At 31.6% G+C, this 13,743-nt stretch overlaps 1 protein-coding gene across 1 annotated transcript; it reads left to right on the forward strand.

The window, feature by feature from the left end:
- The first annotated feature begins 2,628 nt into the window (after positions 1–2,628).
- On the forward strand, positions 2,629–3,350 carry LOC111688321. Its single transcript, XM_023450807.2, has 2 exons — positions 2,629–2,757; positions 2,828–3,350. The coding sequence occupies exons 1-2, from the start codon at positions 2,743–2,745 to the stop codon at positions 3,185–3,187; spliced, it is 375 nt and encodes a 124-aa protein (XP_023306575.1). The 5' UTR covers positions 2,629–2,742; the 3' UTR covers positions 3,188–3,350.
- Positions 3,351–13,743: the final 10,393 nt, after the last annotated feature.

Here is a 13,743-nt window from a genome sequence, read left to right on the forward strand (position 1 = left end):
TCCAAACATCTTACTACAGGTATAGTAGACGACCGTTGCCTTCTTGACTCTGTGCTGGATGTTAAGTTTTTATGATAATTTGGAGTCTAGGAGAGTTAATAGATATTTGGCATTGTTTGATAAGGGGATTTCGTGGTTTTTAACCGTGGCAGATTAAAGCTTGGAATCTTAATATTTGTTGTGAATAGTACCAGATCTGTCTTGCTTGGATTTACTCCTAGACAAAAAATAGTAAATAGTATGACACTGGTTAAGGAGCGCACAACAGGCCCGATAGAGGCCTATGTGTATTTCTTCGGATTTGATGTATATACATCCTCCTTTCAAACTAACTAACTAACTAACTAACTAACTAACTAACTAACTAACTAACTAACTAACTAACTAACTAACTAACTAACTAACTAACTAACTACCTAACTAAATAACTAACTAACTAACTACCTAACTAACTAACTAACTAACTAACTAACTAACTAACTAACTAACTAACTAACTAACTAACTAACTAACTAACAAAATAGTATGAGGTTCGGTCCCTAATTGACCCTATATTCCATACGAAGTCCCCCTTAAGAAATTACTTTAATAAACTGATTTTATATTAATTAAAATCTCTTTTGTAAAATTTTTGAGAATCGGTCCATAATTGGCCTTACCTCTTCGGTAATATAAAGTCCCCTTAAGAAAATTACTTTAACGCTTATAACATGCTTTTAAATATCATTCTAAATAAAAACCAAAATCTATGTCAAATTTTAAAAGGGTCGTTTAATAATTCATCATGGGGGCTAAGATACACTTCATGAAATGCCTTTAACGCCCATAACTGACATAAAACTATATAAATATAATGTTTTACTGAAACCAAATCTTTGTTAAAGTTAATATTTTGATTCCAATTTAGATTTTTTTTTACTTTGGCATAAGATTGAGTTAGTACTTTTTGAAATATAGGCGACAAAAACATGTTAAATGAAATTGTCATAATATGATTTTCTGTTTTATTTTTATATAAATAGACAGTTGCCGACTCTACCTTTAGTCAAAAAGAATTTTTAGAATTTTAATTTATGTCGGAATTGTTTGCAATGTAAATATATTATATTTATTGGCTATTTCTGTCAGTAGAGTATATTAATCTATCTATCCCTGCAAGAGTTAAATTTTATGAATGAATTATTATCAAGACCTTGATGGTTATTTATCAAGACCTTGATACATCCTATAAAAACATACACTCTATACAATTTTATATTTATCGTATGTGTTACTTCTAACAGCTTAAATTAGAACAGCTAGACTAGAGTTTAGACTACAGTATGGTCTGAAAACTAGTCTATATCCTTGACCAAAAACTTGTCTTTATTCTGGACTAAAAACTTAATTATAGTTTGTAATAAACAATTTGTTGTAAATATTATTGCAGAAACGTGTTAAGAGAATTGAAAACAATTACGTTCTCTCTTCTATAGAAAATACAACAATAACTGATATATAAAAGAGTAGCGTTACTGACTGACTGATTCATCATCGCACAGCCCAAACGGCTGAGCCTAGAATCATGAAATTTTGATAGTAGATGTGTTTTTGGTTATGTAGATCCACTAAGGAGGGATTTTTGGAAATTTGCACATTTACGGGTAAAAGGGGGAAAAACGCGTAAAACAGGTTTTCTTAAATATCTTACATAATATTAGTGATACAAGAAAAATTTTAAATGCACCTGTATCTACTCTTAAAATGAGCAGATGGGTGTCTGGTACTTTTTTGAAATTCGTACTTTTAAGGGGTAAAAATGTGTAACAGAGGTGATTTTAGTACCTTATTTAGCCCTTTATAACTTTAAACCTAATTAACATAATCAAATTTTTTCTAATTATTTTGGATACATCTCTCAAAATTATGAGACACCTGTTTCGTACTTTTTTAAAATTCAGTCCTTTTTGGGTGTAAAAGGGAGAAAACTGTATTTATGGTACATTAAGAAAACATTTTCGGTTTATTGAATTATTCATATTAAATTACGGACTAACTCTGTAATATTTATTGTAAGAAAATTTTTGCTCTTTTTATTAGTACTTTCCACTTAGGTAAACTTTATTCCACTTTAGGTACTTTTTCTTCCTTCAAATGATACTCTATGTATGTTATTTAATATGAACTGAAAACACATGAGTATTAAACATACACGGTCCTCATTGAATAAGATTCTTTAAGAGACAAATTTTTAGTACTTTTTATCTCATAAATTGTACTTTTTTAATTTTCTAAAATATTCAACCCAGGAACATTAATTTTAACATACATGGTCTTCACTGAATAATATTCTATAAGTGGGAACTATTTGGTACTTTTCTATTCTTCAAATGGATAACCGGAACACACGGTCTTTTAATGAGAATTTATTGAGAGAGATCTTTGTACTTTTTCGTTTTTTCCGATGGTACTTTTTGATTTCTTTACGATATTGAACATAGTTAGAGTAGCGAAGCACCCAGGGTATGCTAGTAACTGATAAAACAAAAACAATTTTTCTTTCATTATACGTGGTAAAATACTTGTAACTTTTGTTGTAAAGGTCTTTCTCTTAGCTTCAGGTACAACCTTGGATTCTATAAATTGCTTAACAAATTCTAAAAGAACTCACAGTTTAATTGATCTCCTAGTGCAAGTAACAACGCGATTTAATAAACTTTTTCAAATAAAATTAAACTTAAAGAAGTAATAGCATTTTACAAAATGAGAACATCATCGGTAAGAAAAAGTGTGAAAGTGTTATAAAGGATTTTTTTAAATCGGATTACTTTTGTTTCTAAAATTTTAGGTTTTATTATTAACTATTGTAGCTGTTGTCGCCATTTATGGCGGTTATGCCAAAGCTAGTATTATACCACTTGGCGGTGTAGTTGTTTTGCATCCAGATGGCTCTGCTGCAGTGGCAGCCGCCAATGAAGCAGCTCAAAATCTTGCCAATAGTATACAAGAAGCTGGCAATCAAGCTGTTAGTAATGCTCAAGTTGCTGCTGATGCTGCTGGTGTTAATGCTCAAGCTATAGTTGATGCTGTCCAAGCTGCAAACGAGCGTGTTGCTGCTGCAGCTGAGGCTCAAGCTCAAGCAAATGCTGTTGCTTTAGCTAATGCTCAAATTGCTGCTGAAAATTTAGCTGCTGCTCATGCTGTCTAGGAAAACAAAATTATTATTTAAAAAAAATGTTTAAAAATACTTTATTACTCGTGCTTGCCAGACATTGAAGTACGTTTCTTTTTTGTTGGTTTGTTGGGCTTTGTTATTTATAATGCTAATCAATGGCGACAAATACATGTTACCTGAAATTGTCATAATATAATTTTGGTGTTTTATTTTTTATAAATATAGATAGTTAATCACTCTACTTGCAGTAAATGAGAATTTGCAAAATTTTAATTGATGTCTTGTTATTATTACATACAAATTTTAGTTATTTCACTAGTTTATTTAATGGATTGGTAGCATTTCCTTGATGGATTGCATTCAAAATCCACCCTTTTGATTTAGGAAGTTTGTAACAGCTTGTTAATAGGTTTGAAATCACGACTTTTCTGTAATCAATAAAATCTGAACTAGTAACCTCAGTTCATAAGCAATCATAAATCTTTTTGCTTCAAGAATTGAGTGACCACTTAAAATCTGATTTTGAGTCTGGACTTGTAACAAGATAAAAGACTAGAGACTTGACGGTGATCTGAAGTGTGACTGTAGTATAGAATTGTTAAAATATAGTCTGGAATAGAAGTTGTTCAGAATTTATCTCTAAATATATAAAAACAAATAAGAATTTATAGTCGAGTGAGGCCGACCATTTAATACCCTGCACCTTTTAAAAGACTAAAATGTGATTTAGTTTTTATACTAAAGCATTTGAGTTGAATTGTACCTTGCTTCAGATATATTTAAGCCAATTATTGCTGAATAAAATTTGGAAGCTTTTCATAGGCGCTAGGGCCAAATGAGGCCCTACAATTATAAAGTTCATGAGGGTCATGAAGTATTATGGAACTTGGTTTTTTAGCTTTTTGTGAAGATACGAGTATATGAAACATAATTATGAATTTAAAAGCACTAATCGGCGGGTTCAGTTGTATGGGTGCTAGGTGAAATAATGGACCGATGTTAACCACTTTCAGTGCCATCGAAGATTTTTATTGGATTGTCTTCAAAATTGCGACGTTGATTTACATGGACGGACGGACATAGCTAGTCAGAATTATTTTCTGAGCCGTTTTCTCAAGTATGCGACGTACCGCGCCCATATTAGGTAAATATTAAATCAGTATATCTTTTAGAATATAACAGTTAGAGTTAGTTAGTAAGCTGGTAAGTTGGTAAGTTAGTAAGTTAGTAAGTTAGTAAATTAGTAAGTTAGTAAGATAGTAAGTTAGTACGTTAGTATGTTAGTATGTTAGTAAGTTAGTAAGTTAGTAAGTTAGTAAGTTAGTAAGTTAGTAAGTTAGTAAGTTAGTAAGTTAGTAAGTTAGTAAGTTAGTAAGTTAGTAAGTTAGTAAGTTAGTAAGTTAGTAAGTTAGTAAGTTAGTAAGTTAGTAAGTTAGTAAGTTAGTAAGTTAGTAAGTTAGTAAGTTAGTAAGTTAGTAAGTTAGTAAGTTAGTAAGTTAGTAAGTAAGTAAGTTAGTAAGTTAGTTAATTAGTTAGTTAGTTTGTTTGTTTCTTTGTTAGTTAGTTAGAAATGTACCTATACCAACATCAGCCATGTTATCTCTTCTTTGACCATATTCTCCTACTTTTTCTCCGCATTCGGTGCTAATCGATGGACTGCATTAAAATGTCCAAAATAGTATGAGAATATAAGGACCAGAGTTAGGAATTTCTTGGCAATATTCTAGATTAAAGAGTATATAACAGGTAAATAGCCTACTTTTCTATGCTTTGGAAACGAAACTACAATATACCCTATAGATTGTAGTATTCGATTCTACTATTCCCTTATAAGACTTGCCTATAGTCTGAACTGGAAACAAAAATATAACACGTTCTAGGGCTTCTCCTATATTGTTTCCAATTTTATTTCATAAGCTCAAATAATTTACTGAAAATGCAAACCATACTAAAAGTTCGACTATTGCTATCTAAGCAGTAAGTAGGGTATTGTAATGCAATAACTTCTACAAAACATTATTTATGTAATCTAAGAAGTGGGTGTGCTACTTATGCGACCAAGACTGCAGGTGTAAGAGAATTGGCGTCAGAAAATTGCGTTGCACTTTAGACCAACTTGTGTTCTTTCACTTTAAGTAAAAAGAACTTTACCTCGCCAACAATGTTGTCTCCAATCATTATGTATTTATGAGTTAAATGTTTGTTAGTGTAATAATCAACTAATAACATTAAATCATTTTGCACAATTTCAATATTTATTTTTTTATTTTAAACTTGTAAATCGTTGTGGTTTTAATCATTTAATCTTATTTTAATTATGAAATTTATCTTTATAATTGCTACAGTTACTTTTTTCTGTCACCCTTATTTGCATTTCTAATTATGGTAAAAGAAAAAAAATTAAATAATTATGTCTGTTTACATGGCAAGATAGACAGACGGACAGGTTGTAAGACAGTTAAGAAATTTGTTCTTTTTTTGTAATTTAGTTAAGTGTGGGCTTAATTTTCCAATCCACCCAAATCTGTGTGGTAAACTTTTTTTTGCAATAATTTTAATAGATTGTTTATCTATAAATTGTATACTTTTACTTTTTTTAATACTTTTTTTGTATAAAATTCAACTACAGATTCAGCATAAAATAAATGAATATAAAACAAACATGTGTACTTGACAGTTGGGTTTATTATAAGAGAATGAGAGAGACATTTATACGAGGCGTGGTGTGGGTAGAGAATAGGCATAGATCCAAGTATACAGGTACTTATCTTAATTAAATGAGAAACTACAGCAATAAGACTAAACTGCACTAGATTGTTTACATTGACATAGTCTTGTAGCTAGTTCTGCTTATTAATTATCTACAATTTCCCCAAACTACCTAACCCAACCTCGTACTATTTTTCTATAGACGTAATTTCTTCTTAACATTTCATTCACTCAATCTTTAAAAACGTCATGTTGTCAATTCGCCAAAAGCGGCGAACTTAAGTTACTAATGCATTGTTGTTTATGTCAATGTGATTGCGAATGTGTAAATGTAAAGTTTATTTATTATCGCAAGAGCACAAAGTTGATGGTAGCAGCATTAGAGTAGAATTGTAGGGAGAACTGAAGTGTATTTGTAATGAAATGTTTAGTCATGAATGAACGAATGAATGAGTTGAAGTACCACAGAACACAACAGAAAGCCAGTACTACTACTACAGAGCACTGCGAGAAAGCAATGACAACTAAGAACAGAAAAATAGGAATAATCCCAGCAAACATTTTGAAAGCAAAAGCAATCATCGTAAATGTTGAATATTAGACATTACTGATGGAACAATTACTAAGAACAGAAAAATAGGAATAATCCCAGCAAACATTTTGAAAGCAAAAGCACTCATCGTAAATGTTGAATATTAGACATTACTGATGGAACAATTACATGCGTAACAATTACATGCGTAACAATTACATGCGTAACAATTATAGTCGGGTTAGGCCGAGCATATATAACCCTACATCTGTTACAAAAAGTAAAATGTGATTTAGTTTTTATAATAAAACATTTAAGTTGAATTGTACCTTACTTCAGATATTCCTTAGCCTTTTTTTGTTAAATAAAACTGTAGACATTTAAGTCAAATTTTAAAGGGCACTTTTTATTGGTCTAATGAGGCCCTATAATTAAAAAGTTTATAAGTGTCATCAATGCTAGTATAGAACATTAGTATATTAAACATAATTATGAACTAAAAAGCCTTATTCGGCTGGTTCAGTTGTATAGGGGGGTTAGGTTGAATAATGGACCTATGTTAAACATTATCTACAAAATTGATAGCCCTAAGATTAGAATGTCTTTTAGTACATTTTCAAAACTCAAATCCGTATGCTCAATAAAACTCAAGCCATCTCATTGTCCGAAAGTTTTAAATGAACTTTCTTGGTCGTACGCGTAACATAGAAATCACCACTCCATTGTTTACTTTAGAAACTTCAGTGCAAATCTTAATGCATCGTGTAGAAAACATTTTATAAATGCCTGGATGTGAAGTATACTTGATAATGAAGTACAAGTTTTAGTAACATACTATTCGAAGATTCTTCTACGGAAAATTTCGCCATCTAATTCAGAAAGGCTCGTTGTTCATCGACCAAGTACTGAAAACATCATTGATGGCCCTTAGATTGGATTGTATTTTATATATTTTCAAATATCAAATCCTTATACTTAATATAATCCAATTAGTAGTCAGAATATTCCAGATATATGTTCTTGGTCGTATGCGCAACGTAAAACCACCACTAAATCATTTACTATATAATCTTCAGGGCAAATATTAATCCATCGCGTAAGATATGTTCGATAAAAACTTCTTGGATAGTAATTACAAAAAGTAATTCATTACATAGTCAATTACAATTACTTGTAGAGTGTAATTCGCTTATAAACAAATAAGAATTACTTCTAATGTATAATTGGGTAAAAACCAATTACAAGTATTTGTAATTGAAGTTTAGGCATTTACTATAAATCGATAATAACCACTTATATATTACAAGTAATTGTAGTTGAAGTTTACCAATTACAATTACAAGTTATTGTAATTGAAATTTTGAAATTACAATTCCTTGTAATTGTAACAACATTTTTCTCAATTACATATCGCGAAGCTTCAACTACAATCGCAAGTAATGGTAATTAGTACTGCTTAAATTGCAATTACATTAGATGTAATTGTAAGTGAAATATAATAATTACCCCCAGGATGATTCCAAACTCTATATTACTGGATTAATATTGTCCGATAATTCGCCAAGACAATTGAGTCAGTCAGATTCAGCCAAATGGTATATGCCATGCAACATTGATCTTAAATCTAACGTCGGAATTAAGAGTAACTTTTTGAGACATTAGATCAATGAGAAGTCAGTTAATCATGACAAGAAATAATATTAAATGGAATGTTCCAGAAGCAAAGGATCAATGCTAAGAAAAGCACTACATAGTAAGTGCACCATGAAGTTGTATGAATGCAAAACTTGATCCCATATAGAGTTTACTGGATCAGCATTGTTCCATCAATTGACCAGATGTTTGAGCTATATACTATGCCTCCGGTAGGTTAGTGGTGGCTTCCGGTAGTTTAGTGGTTGGTGTTCTAGTCTTGTAGACCGGAGGTGGTGGGTTCTATTCCCTCCTGCGACACTGCTTATGGAGCACAGAACAGGCCAGATAGAGGCCTAGAGAGGATGAATATATGTACATTCTCCTTTCACTATGCCATGCAACTTTAATCTTGAGTCTCTCGAAAATGTTTGTTGGTTGGTTGGAACTACTTTTGTTTGGTAAATAATTGCATGTGATTTTGAATGCTTAAGTGGTTCAACAAGTTTGTCTAACACTATTTTTTAGCTTTTTACACATAAAATGTAATAGATGGGATTATTGAGCATGAATTTTCATACTCTCATACAAATATTATATATGAACATAAAAAAGTATATTTAATGCATTAATTTATTATGGTTTGCCTTAAAGAAAAAGAAATTGCTATTTTATGCAAATCTATATAATTAAATAAATTTCATCATTCATTCGATTTATTTGAAATTGTCTATTTTAAAAAATTTCCATGGTCAGTAAAGTAAAATTATAAATATGTATGTGTAATATGTTTGTGTATTTTAAACAATTTTATATCATTTATGAACTTGAATTCTGGAATGTTTCATGATGGAGTATATTGATTTGAAATCGTAAATAAAACTAGTAAAACCACTTTATATTTATATAGGTTTTTTCAACTAAGTAGTTATATTTTCTAATGTATTATATTTTATTTTTTTATACCCTACACCACTTTAGTGGGGAGGGTATATTGGGTTTGTGCTGATGTTTGTAACATACAAAAATATTCGTCCTATACCCACCTTAAAGTATACCAATCGGCTTAGAATCATTTTCTGGGTCGATCCGTCCATCTGGCTGGCTGGCTGGCTGTCCATGCAATTTTCAAGATAATTGGATGAAATTTGGCACACGCGCTCCCCCTACCAAAATTTTTAAGGATAGGGCCATATTTCGCCCTACTCCCCTTTGAGCCCTCTTTAAAAAAAATCTCTTTTTTCCCAAAAAAAAAGTAAAAATATTATTTTTTTAAATAATCCCCATTTTTAACATACATACTGACTGGTGTAGGGTATAATATGGTCGGCTACGCCCGACTATACATTCATACTTGTTTTTTAAAAGACACTTGTAAGTCTTGTTTAAACTTTGGATTTGTAAGAATCATATATTGCGTCATCTTGATTTACATATGCTTTTGAATACCATATTTATTTCTTATTTCCTTTAATATATATAGTTATTAATTTCGTTGTTGCAGAAGGACATTTTGCGATCTTGTTTGATCCTGGTCAGGCACATATACATATGTAATAAGGATTAATGAAACAAGAATAGTATTATAGGATTACGGAAAAAATTTGAAATAAAATACCCTTCTTTTAGATGACCCAGGTAAAGGGTTTCGATGCCTCAACAAAAAGAAGGATGTTTCAAAACTTTTTTGTAATAGATGGATTTGTGATATCCTGATTTTATACCCACCATCAAAAAAGATGGGGGTATATTGTTTTTGTCATTCCGTTTGTAACACATTGAAATATTCGTCTAAGACCCATAAAAGTGTATATATTCTGGGTCCTTATTAGATTCTAAGACGATCTAGCCATGTCCGTCCGTCTGTCCGTCCGTCCGTCTGTCTGTCTGTCTGTTGAAAACACGATAGAGTCCAAACGGAAGTAGCTAGCGAGCTGAAATTTTGCACAGATACAGATACTTGATCCAGTTTGTTTGGTATTTAAAATGGGCAATATCGGTCCACGATTTCGCCTAGCCCTCATATAAGGCCCCCTTCAGAAAATGACATTATCGCCAATAACTGACTAACAAAAGCATCAATAGCGCTGTATTTCGGCACAAACATGTTTTATGGGAACATAAATATTTTCGTAGAATTTTATAAGGATCGGTCCATAATTGACCCTACCCCCCATACAAAGTACCCTTCAGAAAATGACTTTATCGTTCACAACTGACTAACAGAAGCATTAATAGCGGTGTAATTCGGCACAAACATGTTTCATAGTAACATAAATCTCTTTGTAGAATTTTATAAGGATCGGTCCATAATTGACCCTACCCCCCATATAAAGTCCCCTTCAGAAAATGACTTTATCGCCAATAACTGGCTAAGAGAAGCATCAATAGCAGTGAAATTCGACACAAACATGTTTTATAGCGACATAAATCTTTTCGTAGAATTTCATAAGGATCGGTCCAGATTTGACCCTACCCCCCATACAACGTACCCTTCAGAAAATGACTTTATCGCTTACAACTGACTAACAGAAGCATCAATAGCGGTGTAATTCGGCACAAACATGTTTTATGGTCATATAAATCATTTCGTAGAATTTTATAACGATCGGTCGATAATTGACCCTACCCCCCATATAAAGTCCCCTTCAGAAAATGACTTTATCGCCCATAACTGGCTAAGAAAAGCATCAATAGCAGTGAAATTCGGCACAAACATGTTTTATAGGAACATAAATCTTTTCGTAGAATTTTATAACAAAATTCTTATTACTACAAAATTCTACATACACAAGTTTCGTGCGAGCCAAAATCTCCCTATCAAATTTTATAAGGATCGATCCTTATTCAAAGTAAGAATATCGGTTCACTTTTTCTCCTATCCCTATTATAATGCCCCCTTCAGAAAATAACTTTATCGCTAAGAGATGTATAAATAGCGGTGAAATTCAACACAAACATGTTTAATGAGAACTTAAATTTATGCTCATATCTGCTCATAACATATATAAAGCAATAAAATTCGACATAAAAAAGTTTTATAGGAAATAAAATCATTTTCATAAATTTAATGAAAATGGATTAAAATTGACCCTACCAAGGTCCCCTTCTGAAAATGACTTTAAGACTTATTACTGACCCAAAAATGTGAGTACATCAGTAAAATTCTACATAAACATGAATGATTTGATGGTGGGTATATAAGATTCGGCATGGCCGAATATAACACTCTTACTTGTTTTTATTAAAAAAAGGTTACAAATTTCTAAAAAAACATTCAATACTACCTCTCTATGATACTTTTGCTAATATTGTTGGTCATTTATTAATCCAATCATGACATTTTTATAAGCTGATTTAACCACCACAACCACTTCTCCATATTTTTATCCTCGCCATTTGATTACATCAAAATTTACCTAGAATTGTTTTTTTTTTTTTACTTAAGCATAATAAATACCATAATTGTATGCCTATTATTTCCTTTGCTACTACATTCAGTAAATAATCCTATTAGTTACTTATCAGAAATCATATACAAAATTTACTAAAAGACCAATTTGTATTTAAATAAAAAATATATATTCAGTAATACAAGACTGACGTGAAACATTTATTTTTAGTTAAATTTAGTTGAATTTCTTAGAACTAAGTAAAGAAACCGAAAAACATTTGTAACTGTAAAAACATAATAAATTCGAATAAAACGAATTTCTTTTGTTAATCTTAATAAATTTCGTAATTGAAAAAATAGCATTGTTTCTAAAATAAAAGTAAAACTAAGTAAATTTTGGCAGACTATTGGCGACAAATTAATATTCAAATAGAAAAAAAGGAGACGTGTTATTTATTATTTTTTATTATGCCAAGGATGTTGCTGATGACAACAGTGTAGATAACGTTGAACAAATAAATAAAAATCTTAGAAGGAGTATAGAGATACCATGAACATAGGGAATATAATAACCAATAAAATCTATACTTTATATGAACATTGTAAAATCCTTAACACTGAACTAGAATTGAACTAGAACTGAACTGGAACTGAACTAGAACTGAACTAGAACTAGAACTGAACTAGAACTGAACTAGAACTGAACTAGAACTGAACTAGAACTGAACTAGAACTGAACTAGAACTGAACTAGAACTGAACTAGAACTGAACTAGAACTGAACTAGAACTGAACTAGAACTGAACTAGAACTGAACTAGAACTGAACTAGAACTGAACTAGAACTGAACTAGAACTGAACTAGAACTGAACTAGAACTGAACTAGAACTGAACTAGAACTGAACTAGAACTGAACTAGAACTTTAACTAGAACTGAACTAGAACTGAACTAGAACTGAACTAGAACTGAACTAGAACTGAAGCTAGAACTGAGCTAGAACTGAACTAGAACTGAACTAGAACTGAACTAGAACTGAACTAGAACTGAACTAGAACTGAACTAGAACTGAACTAGAACTGAACTAGAACTGAACTAGAACTGAACTAGAACTGAACTAGAACTGAACTAGAACTGAACTAGAACTGAACTAGAACTGAACTAGAACTGAACTAGAACTGAACTAGAACTGAACTAGAACTGAACTAGAACTGAACTAGAACTGAACTAGAACTGAACTAGAACTGAACTAGAACTGAACTAGAACTGAACTAGAACTGAACTAGAACTGAACTAGAACTGAACTAGAACTGAACTAGAACTGAACTAGAACTGAACTAGAACTGAACTAGAACTGAACTAGAACTGAACTAGAACTGAACTAGAACTGAACTAGAACTGAACTAGAACTGAACTAGAACTGAACTAGAACTGAACTAGAACTGAACTAGAACTAGAACTAGAACTGAACTAGAACTGAACTAGAACTGAACTAGAACTGAACTAGAACTGAACTAGAACTGAACTAGAACTGAACTAGAACTGAACTAGAACTGAACTAGAACTGAACTAGAACTGAACTAGAACTGAACTAGAACTGAACTAGAACTGAACTAGAACTGAACTAGAACTGAACTAGAACTGAACTAGAACTGAACTAGAACTGAACTAGAACTGAACTAGAACTGAACTAGAACTGAACTAGAACTGAACTAGAACTGAACTAGAACTGAACTAGAACTGAACTAGAACTGAACTAGAACTGAACTAGAACTTTAACTAGAACTGAACTAGAACTGAACTAGAACTGAGCTAGAACTGAGCTAGAACTGAACTAGAACTGAACTAGAACTGAACTAGAACTGAACTAGAACTGAACTAGAACTGAACTAGAACTGAACTAGAACTGAACTAGAACTGAACTAGAACTGAACTAGAACTGAACTAGAACTGAACTAGAACTGAACTAGAACTGAACTAGAACTGAACTAGAACTGAACTAGAACTGAACTAGAACTGAACTAGAACTGAACTAGAACTGAACTAGAACTGAACTAGAACTGAACTAGAACTGAACTAGAACTGAACTAGAACTGAACTAGAACTGAACTAGAACTGAACTAGAACTGAACTAGAACTGAACTAGAACTGAACTAGAACTGAACTAGAACTGAACTAGAACTGAACTAGAACTGAACTAGAACTGAACTAGAACTGAACTAGAACTGAACTAGAACTGAACTAGAACTGAACTAGAACTGAACTAGAACTAGAACTGAACTAGAACTAGAACTAGAACAAGAACTGAACTAGAACTGAACTAGA

This window comes from Lucilia cuprina, chromosome 4 (assembly GCF_022045245.1).
Source record: "Lucilia cuprina isolate Lc7/37 chromosome 4, ASM2204524v1, whole genome shotgun sequence".
Taxonomy (NCBI): domain Eukaryota; kingdom Metazoa; phylum Arthropoda; class Insecta; order Diptera; family Calliphoridae; genus Lucilia; species Lucilia cuprina.